This window comes from Lithobates pipiens, unplaced genomic scaffold (genome assembly GCF_037356315.1).
Source record: "Lithobates pipiens isolate NorthernLeopardFrog02 unplaced genomic scaffold, aLitPip1_a1.2 Scaffold_8, whole genome shotgun sequence".
Taxonomy (NCBI): domain Eukaryota; kingdom Metazoa; phylum Chordata; class Amphibia; order Anura; family Ranidae; genus Lithobates; species Lithobates pipiens.
Window position 1 is genome coordinate 166,721,638 of NW_027507903.1, and position 18,554 is coordinate 166,740,191.

The following is an 18,554-nucleotide window of genomic DNA, read 5'->3' on the forward strand; positions in this document are numbered from 1 at the left end:
AATGCCCTGCATGCAGTTTTATATTATATATACTGTTCTTTCTGCCTGGAAATTGGAGATTGTCCATAGCAACCAAAAAGTGTCCCTTTACGTCAAAAGTGGTTTTAGACCAGCTAGAAAACAGCGATAGTAAATTAGAACACTTGCATAATTGAGCGATAGGGAATCGTGGGGAAATTAATTTTATTATTATTATATATTTTTTTATAATTATTTATAGTTATTTTTTATTTTATAATTTATGGTTTTGTGTTTCAAACTTTATCATACCACGGATATCTACTAGACTCTTGTTTGGACAGATTTAAGTGTGCCATTGCTAAGAATTAAAGGCATACAATATAAAACGCCAAATTTCTATGCAAAACAATTGTACCACTTTGAGACGCAAAAATCTGACATAATCATACCACCAGGGTGGTTAAACATTATTAGCTCTCTCTGTGGAAAACACTGTAATAAACAGGTATGGGGAGTATGTGGCGAAAATGCCATGCATGTTATTAGTGGTTGTCTTTTAAGCCTCTCCTTATTGTACTGTTTTTTAGATAGAATGCCGACAAACTTATATATATTGATGTAAAAAAAATCACTGTAAACATTAACCTGGGCCTTTCATGACAGCACCAGTGAACAAGGAAAAAATATTAGCTGTAAGATATAATATTTGAAAATCTGCTTGGTGTATCTTCATATTTTAAATTTGTTAAAATGTTTAAAAGTACAGTTGTTCTCTAATGTTATACTGAATGCTTAAAGAATAATGTGTACTATACAGGACTGTGGAGAAATTTGAATTTTTCTTTAAAACTCATTAGAATGTTATATAATTAGGTTGAACTTAAATGTAATTAAATAATCCATACAACATATGTATGCAAAGCTAGTAAATCTATATCCAACAGGGCAGACAGATGGGAAATGCAAGTATCTGTGGCATTGTCATTACTTTTTATTTGGCAAGGAGTTTTCTCCCTTGGTTTTCCTTCCGAACACTTTTGTCTAAAAAATGTAATCAGAATCTAGGTTTATTAGTTGCTTTAGTTATCAACATTCATTTTTTGTTTTAGTTTAACAGCAATGCCCATGATGTCAGCTGCTTCCACCATCTTGTCCAGGCAAATGTCCGAAATAAAAAGGTTCTGAAAGAAGCAGTCAATAATATCACAGCTAAAGGGACAACAGACTACAAGCAAGGCTTCAAGTTTGCTTTTGACCAACTCCGAAATGTAAGTATTCATGTTTTCAAGTAAGTGCCAATGTTGTCAAGCTGGCCTTACACTCTTAAAATGTTTTCTCCAAAAAAATCTGACGGATTCCTCCATCCATGCTTTACATGAGTGTATGACTATTGTTCAGATGACAAATTACTGTTTATTGTCTTATTTAACCACCTCCCGTCCATGCTATAGACGAAAGACCTAATTTTCTGGGAGAGTGTCCATGGACATCCTCCCTTGCTCGAGCGGCATACGCACCCCGTGCGGGGCGTGCATGGAACGCTCTGTGATCAGTGAGTCTATGAGACTCGGCTGATCACAGATCAGAGTAAGAGGTTGATCCCAGCCCCTTACCATGTGATCAGCTGTCAGCCAATGACAGCTGATCATATGATGTAAACAGAGCCGGTAATCAGCTATTTTTTCTCCTCACGCTGGTAGTGTGAGGAGAGAAAAAAAAGCCGATCACCGGCAGCAGGGAGTGTGACATCAGTCTTGATCATGCAGAGCCTCTGCAGAGGCTTCTGTGCCCATCTGTGCCACCTACCAGTGTCCACCAGCGCCACCTACCAGTGCCCACAGTACCACCCATCAGTGCCCACAGTGTCACCTATCAGTGCCCACAGCGCCACCTATAAATGTCACCAATCATTGCCTCATCACCAGTCCTGCCTATCTATACCACCTACCAGTGCCCATCAGTGCCACTTAGCAGTGCCCATCAGTGCCACCTATCAGTGCCCATCAGTGACATCTATCAGTGCCACTCATCAGTGCCACCCATCAGGGCCCATCAGTGCCATCTTATCAGTGCCCATCAGTCCCACCTTTTCAGTGCCTATCAGTGTCACCTTAGCTGTGTCTGTCAGTGTTGCCTTATCTGTGCCTATCAGTGCTGCCCATCAGTGCAGACTCATCAGCGAATATCAATGAAGGAGAAAAATTACCCGTCTGCAAAATTTTATAACAAAACAAACTATGAAACATGTTTTGTTTTTTTCAAACATGTCTGTCTTTTTTTTGTTTGTTTAGCAAAACATAAAAACCCAAGTGGTGATTAAATACCACCAAAAGGAAGCTCCATTTGTGTGAAAAAAAATTATAAATAGTACAGTGTAGTATGACAATTGTCATTCAAAGTTTGATAGCGCTGAAAGCTAAAAATTGGTCTGGGCAGGAGGGGGGTTTAAGTGCCCAGTAAGCAAGAGGTTAATACTATTCAGGAAGGCATTTGTAGCTAGCATTGTCCTTTTGTATGAACATTTTATTGAAATAATTTAAAAGCAATACAGCAACTAAGTAGAGAAGAATATGCTACACACTATGAGGAATATTTGAAGTTGTTTCCTATGTGCATGTGATTTTTCATTTTTTTACATTATAAATATTTTTTTATTTTTTTTTATTCATTCCACAGAGATTTTATGTTAGATAACTATTCAAAATGACAGCATCCCAAATACATTTAGTTATTGGTATTTTGTTTACCTCCCCTCCTGTTCTGGCAATAACTATGAAACTTTTGATTTCCTCCTGTCTTGATGACAGTGGTCACAAGGACAAACAGCAGGGTTATATCTCCCTATCAGAAACACAGATAGTGATATTAAATCTGACAGAGGTTCTAACCCCTCACCCCTGTATCTAAAAAAAAAAATGATTGTATGAAACACTTAAATACATATACAGCCAGGTAATAAAATGCTATGTATTTAATGAATAATGCTTAAGTAAAAATATTTAATAATTTATTAATAAAAAGAAGTACATTATTGCCATTTTATATGTCTAGCCTCTATTTTTATTTGTGCAGGTCACAAGTGGGAAAAGTTGAAAGCATACTTATTTAATTGTTTCTTTGCTCATTTCTCATTCATGGGGACAGAAATAGATGTAGAACTTTTCTGATTTCCCTATAGGTTGTAAAGGATTTCTTTTCCAAATGCACATTCTTCATTTATAAGAGATACACTTATTAGTTAAATAGTATTGTTACAATTTATCTTACAAAATGAAGAGGAAGAGAAGATGTGTGCACGATTATGGACCTGATATATCTGGGGAAATTAAGATACGAAGAGTCATGAGCTCTCGGGAAATAGAGATAATCAGTCTTTGCTGGAACCGGTTATATATGACTAAATAATAATTTGACATTCTATATATCCTCTCAGGACAGCTGTTCTGCCAATAAGAAATATTACTTTTCATTAAGCCATAAAACAAGCATATGGAGAAGCAGGATATACAGTGGTTTTGAAATCCGCAATAATTATATTATAGGAAATGTTTATAATGTTTTCTGAGACTTGGTTAAATAATCCCAAATGAACTTTGTAAATGTGAGATACTAGATACACGTAAATGTTTATAAGAGATTGTAACTTTAATTTTTCCTCCATGTTTATTTTTTTTCTATATATGTCTTTAAAAAAGTTAAGCAGTTGTGTGTTTTCTGGTTATCATAGTCACTAATAAGACTAATGTCATCTAAAAAATGTGTAAGCAGATTCATACATATGAAAAGTTTGTCTTTATTATGCAACATGTTCATCTTGCATAAAATAGCTTTTGATTTCACAGCTGTTATATCTTGACTTTTTGGGGGGCAGGACAGGTACACTGCATTCCAACACTGACATAAGAAGTATAACGTGGCTCTTAGTGGATCATGCAATGTGCAATGCTTTAAAGATGTTTGATCTTTCCTTTTGCAGATGCATTGCCTGATCCTACTCTAAGATGTACTTATAAAGTACTGATTGCACATTCTATCTAAATCTTGACTCACAAAATCCAGAGTACATCAGAAATGTGATTACAGGAGTGTAAGCAATGCTCCAAAGGCACCTCGACTTTGATGAACTTTGTAAGCAATTTATCACAAATAATCATTCATCACTAATGTTGTGATCCTTACTCATTCCCAAAATGTCACTATCAGCCATGCTCAAACAAGGTAAACTGTCTATGCATTCATTTCACTACAAAGAGTACATACCCTTCCAATAAAAATGCAATAGTCTGTTATTCACCAGTAGAACTATTAGATGCATAGAGTTTGATTTACTAAAACTGGAGAGTGCAAAATCTGGTGCAGCTGTGCATGGTAGCTAAACAGCTTCTAATTTTACCTTGTTCAATTAAGCTGTGACTAAAAAACTGAAAACTGATTCCTATGCACAGCTGCACCAGATTTTGTACTCTCCAGTTTTAGTAAATCAGCCCCATAGTGGCCTCTACTTCACTGTAACTTTTAATATTGGGAATAAAACAAATTAGTATTTTATTTAAAACTTCTAATGGCATTGTGAATGATTCAAAAGAAGCAGCATATACAGTCATAAAGGGTGTGCCACACCATTCTCCACAGCATCATGTGAGGTACCGCCCCAATACAGTATATAGAGATTGTCCCACACTGCCATGCATCCAAGTGTGCATATAGAATAAAGGCTCTCAATTCCATTGACTAAGGTCTTGGTTGTATACTGGTACTCTAGTCAATGTCTCAGTGACATACCAGCTTCTCAAGGCCCATAACGCTGACTTATTTCACTGGTCCAACCCAGCTGCCTCAGAGGTGTCTGGTGTGACTTTCATTGTGCTTATAATTGGAGGAATGGTACAAAGACATGGCACATCATCCTTCTCTCTGCATCCCCCTCTTCTGCCTCCCAGCCTTACTGATCAGGCATGGCCTATGACACACCACCACACACCCAGGGATGGGCACACAATTCCTCAAGGTGTGCTCAAAGGCAAAGGGAGATAAATAAAGACTGCTGAAACCATTTTTCACCACTAGGGGTCACTAGACTTAAAGTGGAGTTCCACCCAAAAGTGGAACTTCCACTTACCTGATTCCTCCCCCCTCCGGTGCCACATTTGGCACCTTTTGGGGGGGAGGAGAGGGGAGCCGGGTTACCCATTTTTTATAGGTACCCTGTCCCCACTTCTGGGAGACTGGGCTGTGGCAAAGTACATCAGCAGCTCGGCCTCCTTCCTCCATCCCTTTCTGCTGGGCCAGTGATAGAGCACAGTAGGGACCCAGCTGTGAAGCCGAAAGGCTACACTGCCCAGTTCCCTCACCAGCAATGGCGGCAGCAGCACCTGACCAGTCGATGTAAACATTGGCTGCAGTGCTGACATCGCTAGACTCCAGGACAGGTAAGTGCCCTAATGTTAAAAGTCAGCAGTTACAGTATGTGTAGCTGTTGACTTTTCATTTTTAAAGGGACGGGTGGTGGAACTCCTCTTTAAGTTTCATTCTGTAAAGAAATCAATACATGTACTCACCTCTGAGGCAGCCAGGACAGATTACTGGTCATAATAATGTCAATGTTAACCACTTTTCTACAAGGGATATTTTTTTTTTCTTACACAACTTAAAATCTGCATCTTTTTCTGTTATAGAAATTACTATAAACTACTAAACAATTATATATTTTCTGAAGGGCAGAAGCCCTGCAGAATAAAATAGTAAGAATTGGAGTTTCCTATGTTGCACAACATTTGCACAACTGTTCAATGTATATTTTTAGAAACTATTTTGGCTAAAATGAATTAAAGTATGAATAAAGACAATATAATAAAACAGTTTTGCCAAAATATAAAAGCCTTAAAACTGCCCCTTTGAAATTATGGAAAACTAACCAACATTGTTCATAGACTACAGTTTAAAAGCCTTTACAGATTATCAATTTAGACTTAACACTGAATTATGGCCCTAGCATTATTGCTGTCTTCGACATTTACAGCGATATCTCACATGTGCGCCGCAATTACTTCTTACAGACACACATGTTCCCATACACGCACAGTAGTATGCATGTGTATGACCGGGGTGGCACAGTTACTTTTACATTGTTTTATTATTTCTATTTATTTTATTATCATTTAATTTTAACACTTGTTTTGTTTAACATTATTGCTATCATAAGGGGGCTAATGAGCCTCCTATGTGATAGTATGGGCAGGTGACAGGTTCTCTCTATGGAGACATCAGGGGTCTGTTAGATCCCTAAAGTCACCTTCTCCCTCAACTGCAGGTAACCATACACAGATTGTGCTTGATTATCTCCTTTCCTGGCCACAGTAGCCAGGGAAGGACAGCTCTGTATCCAACAGTGATAAGATCCTTTTCACTTCAGGGTTCCCTAGTTGCAGATCCTCCTGCTTGGCATGTTGATCTAGTTTACTGCCACTGTGGGCTCCCTGGAGTAATGGGCATATAGCACATTAAATAATGAAACAAGTAGTGAACAAGCAACGGCTTTCATGAAAATCATGTTCTAGTGTTTTTCATGGACAATGGCATATTCACAAATTGGCTGACCAACTCATTTGGGCTCATGCATGAAAGTATCGGCAATAAGCACTTGAAGTGTTGCCTAAAACAGTCAGCCAATGAACTATAACATGAAAATAAACGTTTGGTCAGCTTTTAATAAAAAAGGACAATGTTACTGTTTCAGACAACACATCAAACACATCGATGAGAAAATAAGCTATGCACAGATAGCTAGATTGATTTTTAATTGTAAATCGGCATGAACCTGGCTAAGTAAAACTGTTACTATTATGAAATTGCATAAGGAGAACCACATGCCACAATGAACAGTATAGATCTTGAGATATGGGCTGTAAAAGTTATATGGAAATCTAGATATTTTGTTTAAAATGTAAGCTGCAAATTCCTATATGTCCTCTAATATAACTAAAAATGAAGCCCTAGAAGTAGCAAAGATGGTCTAAAGCTTAAAGTGATTGTAAAAAAGCAGCGGGGATCATCCTCTTCTTGGGTCCCTCTTTGCTGCTCCTGGCCCCTCCCTCTTATCGAGTGCCCCCACAGGCATCAGCTTTCTATGGGGGCACCCGAGCCGAGTCAGAGCTCTGTGTATTCATTCAGACACGGAGCCCTAACCTGACCCATAGAATGCATTAAGATAAAACAACCTTCTGCCTTTACAACTCTTTTAATTGTTCAGTCAAGATTTACAGGCTATTTAGATATTAATCCATAAATATTGTGCATTAAATGATTGTTTTATTTGAAGGTAATCTCTGTAGACTGCAGCACAAGGGGTGAGAAGATGGTGGGTGGGAACAGAGACAAGTACTATGGAATAAAGGTCTTGTTATTTGACTGAGCCTGCTAGACTGCTGAAACATATCACTGATATCACTTTTTAAAGGACCAGCCCTTGTGAAATATTCCTTTTGCTTGGACTGAACCTTTATATAATAAGCTTACCTACGGTACCTTACGGTACTAAATTCTTGTAAAGGCTGTAGCAATTTGCATCAATATAACTTAAAATACAATATTTAAAAAAAGGAGAATTGTTGATGGTTAATGATTCATTTTTTTAGAAAAGAAAATGTATTTTATTTTGCTTTACAGACTAATGTATCAAGAGCAAACTGTAATAAGATCATCATGTTGTTTACCGATGGAGGAGAGGATAAAGCAACAGAAACATTTAAACTCTACAATAAGAATAAAACAGTAAGTATATTCTTTCTGGTATAAACCTATACAATTATGAAATGAAAAAAAAAAATCATATTAATGCTACAAAGAACCCAATACCTTATTTAGAAGAGTCTAAATTGCCCCCTACCATCCAATAAGGTTCAGGTTTTCACTTCTGAATAGCCATTTTGTAATGGGACTTTATGCCTCAAATATTCAAGACTGTTATATAGTATAAAAAAATCTTAATTACAAATATATTTATTTGACAATAATTAAAACTATATCCATCATAACAAATGATTTTAAGGCTATTTTAATAACTTGCATATCCAGAGGTCATAGCATCAACCAGCTTCTTTCAGAATTCCAGAAGATTGCAAGTAGGGTTGATGTGCATTGGTCGACACATTTCACAGGGTCTCCTGCTTCCTCTCCCGCTTTGAACCTGGGAAGTTTTCCTGTACATATAAAACAAAATGGAGAAAATATATACTACAAAGATATATGCATGTTGAATAATATAAGTCAACCAAAAATAATAACATTGTACAATTCAGTAATATAAACTATACTCCAAGGAATAAAAAAAATGTTTTTAACATTCCTTGGAGGATAATTTATATTTTTGGAATGTACAATGTTATTATTTTTGGTTGATTGTATTATTCGACATGCATATATTATTGTGGTATATACTTCCTCAGTTTTGTTTTATATGCACATGAAAATAACCAAGGTCAAAAGGTCCTGAGGAAGCAGGAGACACAGCAAAACACGTTGACCCACGTACACTGAGCCTACTTGTAATATTCTAAATTCTTGAATGAAACTGGTTGATGTTTTGACCTCTGGATATGCAAGTTATGAAAAAAATATTTTTTAACTATTTGTTATGAAGGATATAGTTTTAATTGTCAGATAAATATATTTGAAATACTGATTGTCATGCTATACAATAGTCTGGTCTCATTACAAAATGGCTGTTTAATAATATTTAAATAAAGTGATGATGCCTTTTGTGGTGAGATATTATTGATAACACTCCGCTCCCACACATATTTCTATATTTTCACTCATGAACTGTCATTTTCCAGGGTTGGCTCTCTTTAGTTGCTATGAGCCAACACAGGTTGGCTGAAACATCTCTTCCTGCAGGCACTGATAATTAGATTAAGATAAGGCTCATTCATTTCCAACTGATCAACAGAGGTAAGAAAAATATCACACAGAATCTATTTTACATCAAAATAATGCTCACACTTGGGTTGTATTGATGGCATCCAAACAAAACTATCTATAGCAGGTTTTTTCTCAGATCCAGTCTCAACTAAAGCTGCAATAAGAAAATAACAAAATTAAATTGAAAACAATTATAAAAAGCGGACCCTGTTTTGAGTAATTGATTACTGGAAATACTAATGCATAGAATGTGAGAGCTAATTCACTATTACAAACATTCGTTTTGGTGGAATGTGAGGGTCTAAATTATGTGCGATTCTGTAATTTTGCAAGCAGAGTTGCAAAATATACTATTTATTGTAACTATTAACCCTAGACACATTTTTGTGTGTCTTGCATAAGACTTAACTTAGCGCAGTTTTCAGGTGGTCTATCTTTATAAATGTCCTGTAGTGTTCTCACCACCTATGTTAAGCTTTTTGATGGCTTGCTCAATGGCCTTTTAATATTCACTTGTTATCAGCAGGTATACAAAAAAAGGGAGTGACTGACATTAAAAACATTAAAAAACCCTAGCCTTCCCCTGTTATGCAAAATAAAATTTCCTTCTGTGATTTACAATGTATAATATACTGAACAATTACGTAGAGATGTATAACTTATAAGGTTTCAATATCTGAAAAGTTTTTTTGTGTTTCCACCTTTTAAAGCTGAGCCCCTTTTTTATTGTAGTTAAAGAGTAACTTCACTTTTGTTGCGAAAAAATAGTTTCACCAGACTCATCACATGCTCATTCTGAGTGGGAGTGACTGGTTCATTATTAATCAGTTGAAGTACCTTCTAATGAGGAAAACTCACCATTTGGTCATAACTGGAGGGGTTTGGAAGTGTTTGCTCTTTATAAATGCAACAGGTTTTTTTCCCTAACTGTCTTATTTTAAGATGTTTAGAACAGTTCAAAATACAAAATATGATGCCCCAGTTGAAGACCCCTTCTGTCGAAACACATCGAGATTGCATATATTCGTGACTCCCACATTGCTTTTATTTTATTTTATTGTATTTTGGATCAATTTTATTATGTATCTTGCAAATCGTTGTAAGATTTTTTAAGCCCAATAAATTGGTATTTGTTGACCTGCACCATATGGAACTTTTTCCTTTTTTTCCTTTCATTTTTTTATCCCGCCCTTTTTGATCCCTGCTTGTCCATTCCTACACATCCGGGACACCTTTGGTAGGGACTTTTTTTCCCCAGCACTGAAATCGGATTGCATGGGTGTTCTCACCTATGCGATCCCATTTCTGTGCAAGTTCACAGTTCACACTGAAAACTGTAAACCGATCTGGGGGTGACATTAACAATGTATTGGCACCCACAGTGTTTCGCAAAGGACAGTGTGAACTGCCTATAAGAGAGATGAGATGCAGGAACCGGTGCTAGAATCACGCTGGTTCCTGCATCGCGCAAGCGTGAACCTAGGCTAAATGTAATTTCCTGCTTTTGTGATTTTCCAAGAAGTCTGCACTAAAATACAAGTCCAATTTTAAGGCATTGTCTGCAAGAAATATCTTTTGTGAGATACTCCAAAGGGGTTAACTGCTTCTAAAGGGATGCAAACACTGCGGGTTTTCTCATTATAACACTGGGGGGTTTGTTTACTAAAGGCAAATCCACTGTGCACTACAAGTGCACTGCAAGTGTACTTAAAAGTGCACTTGAGAGTAAAGTTGCTGTAGATCTGAGGGGGACATGCAAGGAAAATAAAAAACAACATTTTTGCTTGCACAAGATTGGATGATAGAAATCAGCAGAGCTTCCCCTCATTTTAGATCCTCTCCTCAGATCTACAGTGACTGAACTTCAATGCACTTGTAGTGCACAGTGGATTTGCCTTTAGTAAATCAACCCCTAAGCCCTTGTACACACGGTCGGACATTCCGATGGAAAATGTCCGATCGGACCGTGTTGTCGGATAATCCAACTGTGTGTGGGCTCCATCGGACTGTTTCCGTCGGAATATCTGACGGACAAAGTTTTAGAGCTGGGCTATAAAACTTTCCGACAACATGATCTGATCGGACTTTGTCCGATTGTGTGTAGAGAATTCCGATCGGACAAAGTGCCACGCATGCTCAGATCAAATTCCTAGACCAAAGCTATTGGCTACTAGCCTGAACGTAGTCCTGTCATAACAAAATAGCGTAATCACGTTACGTACGATCGGATTTTCCGAAAACTTTGTCTGACCTTGTGTATGCAACACAAGTTTCGGACAAAATCCGTCGGATTTTGTCCGACGGATTTTGTTGTCGGAATGTCCGACTGTGTGTACAAGGGCTAAGAGTGTATCAGCTGAATAATAATAAAAAGTCACTCCCATTCAGATCCACTCTGCACACAATAAAAAGCTATTTCTTCAGAGCAGAAACAGGTAGGAATCTGCAACAAAGTTTGTTAAAATCCCTAAAAATTTACATAGATTACTCAGAGGGAATTATTTTTTATCTCAACAATAATGGAGTTACTCTATAGAGAAAAAAGGGTTTGATACATACAGTATTTCTGTCTTCTGCAATCTAATTTACTAATGCTAGTTTAGCACAGGCAAATAGCTTAGGGCCCTTTCACATGGGGAAGATTCTGGTAAGATCAACAGGGGATCAGCTGCTGATCAGAGCAGAGTCGGTGGATGACACATCTGTGTCCGCTCAGTTTCTTCAGAGCAGACACAGACAGAGCCCATGGACTCTGGATCTGTTTACACCCAACTACCCTTTGAACCCCTCCACCTAAATGGAAGAGAATGGATCCCCTCACTTTTTTTAGCAGATCAGATCGGACCTGGTGGTAGGCGGGTGTAAATGTACACAAGTTTGTTTACACATGTCTAGCCATAGGAATGGATTTACCTTCCGATCAGGTTCACCTGAAAAACTGACAGGTTGACCTGATAGGAATCGTCCACGTGAAATGAGTCTTAGAGGCTCACAGTACTAGAAGAGGCCTTAAACATGACTCTTCCAAAATGAACCAAAGAACTTCATCATTGAAAATAGCATATGGTAATTTTCCCCTACACTTCACTATCAGGCAACCAGCACAGAGCAATAATGCATGACTGATACTGGATTGTGTGCATGTAGACAGGAAATTGCTCAAATAGACTGGAAGAGATCAACGGTATTTATATATAAATAGGTAAGGGTGATTACAGTTTTTTTTTTTTTTTTTACTAAAACTTTAAACTTGGCAACTGTTTATGATAGTGCTTTGGAAAACTAAATGCCATTCAGTTAGGGTTTATATCTATTATAAGCTTCAAATGTTCCTTACAAACAGTACATAGCGTGCTGAGAGGTGTTGGTTTAGGTGCTTTAGGTTCTTCTTAACTTTAACTTGAATGCAGGGAGTGTTTGAGTTCACAGTTCACTGTGAGAACACAGTTCATGGTAGAAGGACATCTAAATATCAGACATATATACCAAGTGTATATTTGCCTCCAGCCAAAGCTTCATAGGTTATTTTCACTAGAAAATATCCACTTAGAATAATATAAAAGGTTGACGAAATAGGCAGCAGACAGAACCACTATACACTAATGCATCACATCAACTCCTCGAACAGTTGCAATGTATTACTGAACATAGTTACAGAAAACTACAACAAATGGCTGCTCTGAAAACATCACCATATTCATTCCTGCTGGGTGAGTGAAGATGAACACAGTGGGGACTACATGACCATAGAAATGGTCAAGAAATGGTGCAGAATTACTAAATTAATTGTGATTTTATTTTAGATACCATCCTACATAACTGTTCTATCCAGATGTCTCAAAGCAATACGCTTCTCAACTGACTAAGAGCCTTAGGTTTATGTGTATAACTTGGTATGATTTAATTAACTGTATATTATTATTATACAGGATTTATATAGCGCCAACAGTTTGTGCAGTTCTTTATAACATTAGGGCAAACAGTACAGTTACAATTCAATTCAATGCAGGAGGAATCGTATATAGGCTAATCAAAATATTTTGTTGTCTGCAATACATAAACCTAGTATGTGACTAATTTAAATAAGTAAGTGTAGCTAAACAAAAATAAAATACAGTAAAACCTTGGATGGCAAGCATAATTTGTTGTAACTTGTATATCACAGCAAATTTCACCACAAGAAATAATGGAAACTCAAATGATTTGTTCCATAACCCTTTATTCATAAGCCCTTCAGTTTAACCACTTGCCACCCACCACATAGCAATATAACAGTGGCAAAGTGGTTTAGTTATCCTCATCGGACATCATATGACTCAATCAGGATAACAAGTTGGAGCGCGCGCCCACGTCTGACGCACTGCAACCTTGACAGAGGCTCTTTACCATGTGATCAGCTGTGATCAATTACAGCTGATCATTGCATGAACCAGGAAGTGCCTGTAAGCGGCTTTCCTCAGTTCACGATGATCAGCAGCTCTCCCTGTCGGGGGGGGGGGGGGGTCTGTGCTGATAATCAGCACATTGATCAGTGCAGCACATCAGATGTGCCCATCAGCTGCCAATAAGTGCCCATCAGCTGCCAGCTTGTGCCCCAGAAAGAATGTCTGCCAGCGCTTATAAAAGTGGCAATAAGTGCGCACAAGAGTGCCAATCAGTGCTCATAAAAGTGACAATCAGTACCCCATTAGTAATGGCTGTCAATGCCCTTCAGATGCCACTCATGTATGCCTGTCAAAAGCTCTGCATCAGTGCTTTCTACCCAGTGCCACCTATCTGTGTCCATCAGTGCCGCCTATCATTGCCATTAGTGCCACCTATCATGCCATCAGTGCTGCCTATCAATGCCCCCCATCAGTATTCCCACTATCAGGTTTTTTTTTAAATTGTTGATCTTTTTTTGTTTATAGCGCAAAAAATTAAAACCGCAGAGATGATCAAATAGCAACAAAAGAAAGCTCTATTTTTACGAAGAAAATGATAAAAATTTAGTTTGGGTACAGTGTTGCATGACCCCGCAATTGTCATTCAAATTGAGACAGTGCTCAAAGATGAAAATTGTCCTGGGCAGGAAGGGGAGAAAGTGCCTGTTATTGAAGTAGTTATAGTCCATATAAAAAGATTATAGCAAGGTGATAGGTTGTGTAACCGTGAAATGTCCATCCACAAATGGCAGCCTCCACAAGGGGATTAGAAGCAAACTCCACCAGGGGCTAGGGAGTATAAAAGAGAGAATGTTTTGAAATACAAGCAACATTTTTTAATACATTTTGACTTGATATACAAGTAGTATCATGTCACAACTGAGTATAAAAGAGAAGAGAGGTGCCTCTAAGTGTAGCAATATAGTTACATTTAATGAAAGTACAACATTAACCTCCCTGGCGGTATGATTCAGTCTGGAATAAGGTGCTGAAAGCGGTACAATTATTTTGCATGGAAATCTGGCGTTTTATTTTGTAGTGCTGTAATTCTTAGGAATAACGCTCTTAAATCTGTTCAAACCAGAGTCTAGCAGACATCCCGGGTATGATAAAGTTTATAATATAATAAAGAATAATAAAAAATATTCAATAATGTAATCAAATCCTAAAACACTGAAAAAGGGACAGTTTTTGGTTGCTATGGACAATCTCCAAATTTCAGGCAGAAAAAAACAGTATTTATAATATAAAAGTGCATGCAGGGCACTGCACAGACCACTAGGGACAAAGGGGTGTGTATTTTTTAATACAGCACTGTAATCTGTAAGATTACAGTGCTGTGTGTGTTTTGTGTACTTTTACTTTTTTGAATTTGCCGCCGTTCTCCGCTCCCGTGCGCCATAACGCCGCAGGGAACGGAGCTCGGCGGCATTCGGCACTGTGAATCGAGCGCAGGACGGCTCGATCACACAGCGCGGCGGACATCGCTGGATCCAGGGGACAAGGTGAGTAACTCTCCCTGTGTCCTCCCTTGCATCGAGCAAAGCGATCCCGAGTCTGGCTCGGGGTTACCGCTCCTGTAATTAAAATCCCAACCCGAGCCAGACTCGGGATTACCGCTAGGGGGGTTAAGCAACTCACATGATTGATGATTAAAAGAGGCACATCTAAGTATGCAGGCATCCGGGGTAAAGCTGTCAACATAGACCATCAAAATGTATTAAAAAATGTTGCTTGTCTTTCAAAACATTCTCAAACCAAGGTTTTTCTGTAACATGTTCACCTTTTGAAGGCTAAGTTAAAGGGGCTGTAAACCCTCATGATTTTGCACCTTAATGCATCATATGCATTAAGGTGAAAAAACACCTGGCAGTCACCGGCCCCCCAGGCCCCCCATTTTATTACCTGAGCCCCTTCATCTCCTCAGCAGGAAAGCGCTGTCCCTCTCTCCATGGGGTCCCGCTCTTGATCAGATAGATTTATAGCAGTGCAGCCATTAGCTCCCACCGCTGTCAATCAAATCAAATGACGTGGGAGCTGGGAGACGGGGCTGATTCCGCCATTTGTATCTGTGGATGCAAATGCTGGACTCGGGAGCGTGCCCGCAAGGTAACCCCTTTGTGAGAGTGCTTCTGCTAGGGGGTTATCTGATGCAGGGAGGAGCAGCAAGAGTCACTGGGGGACCCCAGACAATGAGGTTCGGGGCCACTCTGTGCAAAACGAGCCGCACAGTGTAGGTATCACGTTTGTTATTTAAAAAAATAAAAAACAATCCTTTACAATCACTTTAACACTAGCACATTCTGTGAAAATCCAGATTGTGGCTAGGAAGCAATTCTAAGGGATTCAGGGAGTGAATCTCCTGAATACAAGCTTTATTTTGTTTCTATTTTGATTTATAGTGTGGCCAATGTGCTGAACCTGCAAACCTTGCATTTGGCTTGTGGTTGTGCTGTTTTTTTAGAAAGGTAAAACAAATACAGGCATACCCCACTTTTAAGTACACAATGAGGTTTATTTACTAAAGTTGGAAAGTGAAAAATCAGGCTCACTACTGCGTAGCAACCAATGAGCTTCTAACCCCAGCTTATTCAATTAAGCTTTGGTAATAAAACCTGGAAGCTCATTGGTTTCTATGCAGAAGTGAGCCTGATTTTGCACTTTCTAGCTTTAGTAAATAAACCCCATTGTGTACTTAAAAGTGGGGTATGCCTGTATCGTTTTGCCTTGTTGCTGTAAGGTTTATAAAATATATATTTTTTAATATACAGTATTGCCTGTTTTTCAACTAAATGATACCTAGGCATTCTACTAGTAAGGTACTGTATACTCAAAGGCATCTCCTAGGGTGACCACTTTTTTACTTCAGCATTGTCAAGTCTTTCCTGCAAATTCCAGAGCTGGCCTACAGGCAGCTGTGTCAGTGAACAGTGTACTGATTTGTTTTCTATAGTCACTGCTGTATAACTGTGACTTTCAGCAACAGCTGGAGAACACACAGCTACACAAAGTCCATAAAATAATTTATAGAATGAGAACCCATATTACTTACAGTGTACGACAAAATAAAATAATCTTTCTTGAGAGTTTAGTTTTATGTTAACTAGGTTGAAAAAAGACATATGTCCATGAACTTTAGCCTCTTATGAACTCTTTTTTCCAAATGAAGACAAACCAAAACCCTCAGGCAACTATGGCCAATTCTGCCTCACACGGGGAGGGGGGGGGGGGGGGGGTGAAGGCGGAGATCTTACTGACCACACAATAGCATTTGTTTTCCCAAATGAAACTGTTTCCATGTTACATTTCACTAGTTATTAATATGAGTCACATTAATTATAAGAGAAGCTTCAATTGTCTTTTTTTTTTTATATTGTTGATTTTGCGTTACAAGATCCTAGAGTGGAAATAAAGATGAAAAATGGAAATTCTTACTTTTGAATCACAGTATATGTACATGTTTATTGAATCACCTCAAAGGCTCAGTTCACACTGCTGTGATGTGAGAACCTGTGCGAATCTAAGTTAACCACTTCCATACCGGGTCTTTTCTGGAACTATTTGTTTACAAGTTTAAATGAGTATTATTTGCTAGAAAACTACTCAAAACCCCAAATGTTATATATGTTTTTTAGCAGAGACCATAGGGAATAAAATGGTGATCAGTGCAACTTTTTATGTCACACGGTATTTGTGCAACAATTTTTCAAATGCTTTTTTGGGGAGGGGGGGAAATCGTGAATTAAACAAGACAGAAAAGTTAGCTCATTTTTTTGTATAATGTGAAAGATAATGATACCTAACATGTCATGCTTTAACATGTTTTTTTTTTTAACTTAAGATTTTTATTATTATTATTCCATGGTAAACAAATATATACGAGCTTTACAGAGGCGATAATACAGCAGTATAGTCTGTTACACTAATTGAATGTATGAGCCTCAGTACATAGGTGTATAAGTCAACAATGAGTTGGTATATTGATACTAACAAACGTCACTGGTAGTAAGAGCGGATATTAAACATCAACAAAGGAAATGTACACTGTGAAGTGGATAGGCAATCACACTAGTAGATTGTAATAGTGGTAACATAAGCTATTTGCACAATTGTAAGTATTGTGTGTGCCTATCAACAACCTATAAGGTAGAACAGAAAGTGTACGGTGCGGAACAGAACAGAACTGACAACATTTGATTTTTCAATAGGTAAGGCTAATTCCAGGTATTATGCAAGCTGAGTGCTTCTTGGATCTTTGATCCAAGGATCCCAGTCCCTGAGGAATTTCTTTGTAGTAAGTTGAGCTTTGGAGAAACTGTGTTCCATTTTAAAGTTGGAGTTTAGGATGGTAATTACCTCTCGGATATCGGGAGGTTGTGAGTTTTTCCATTTTCTTGCAAGTGCCAACCTAGCGGTGATCAGAATATGAGTGGACACTGTTTGGATTTTTTTTGGCCAGGATGGAATCATTAAACCTAGAAGAAGGTCCGCGGGCGATAAGGTCGTTGTAGTATGGGTGATTGATTGAAGAACAGTCCATATTTGGGTCCAAAAGCCTTTAAGATTCGGGCATTCCCACCAGATGTGAAAAAGAGATCCTGGGGACCCACAACCTCTCCAACACAAGTGTGATACATCAGGGAAGATCTTAGCAAGTCTGTTGGGTGTGTAGTACCAGTGTTGGAAAAGTTTTTGTAAAGATTCCCAGTGTGACGTACAGTGCGAAAGCTTGGCAGGTAAGGAGAGAGCACGGTACCACACACTGTTAGTTGGGCTAGATGGAATATGTTCAGTCCATTTCAGGCTCTGAGATTGGAGTGGATCCTCTGTAGGTCGAGACAGTTCTTTATATATGTGCGAAATGCCTTTACAAGCATGATCCTTTATGGTGAAATACGTAAGCGTGCTGTGCAGGATCCTGTTGTGGTTCTTCCATTCAGTTTTGTTGATTAAGGATCTGATCCTTAAGTAGATGTAGAAGGATTTTGAAGAGATACTGTAGGAGGATTGGAAATCTGCGAAAGATCTCAAGTGAGATGTGGAGCACATTTTTCCGAGATCAATGATGCCTGCGTCGATCCATGGTTGTATTGGGAGGTCAGGGAGAACGAGCGTGAGCATCTGAGTTGGGATAAATTGTAGTATGGAGTGGGGTAGACCTTTCGACATTTGGGGAAGTGAGGCCCACACTCTAAGGGAGGCAGAGATAGTGTCCAGTGGGTAATGTTTTACGATGGGTGCGAAAAGCGA

General features: G+C 38.4%; 1 protein-coding gene across 9 annotated transcripts in view; it reads left to right on the plus strand.

The window, feature by feature from the left end:
• CACNA2D1 (calcium voltage-gated channel auxiliary subunit alpha2delta 1) overlaps positions 1 to 18,554 on the plus strand; it is a 930,857-nt gene that overhangs the window by 714,414 nt on the left and 197,889 nt on the right. For all 9 annotated transcript variants that reach the window (XM_077469518.1, XM_077469511.1, XM_077469509.1 and 6 more), the window contains 2 exons: positions 1,071 to 1,229; positions 7,627 to 7,731. In XM_077469518.1, the coding sequence (XP_077325644.1) occupies positions 1,071 to 1,229; positions 7,627 to 7,731 (264 nt within the window). The remainder of the gene's footprint in view (positions 1 to 1,070; positions 1,230 to 7,626; positions 7,732 to 18,554) is intronic.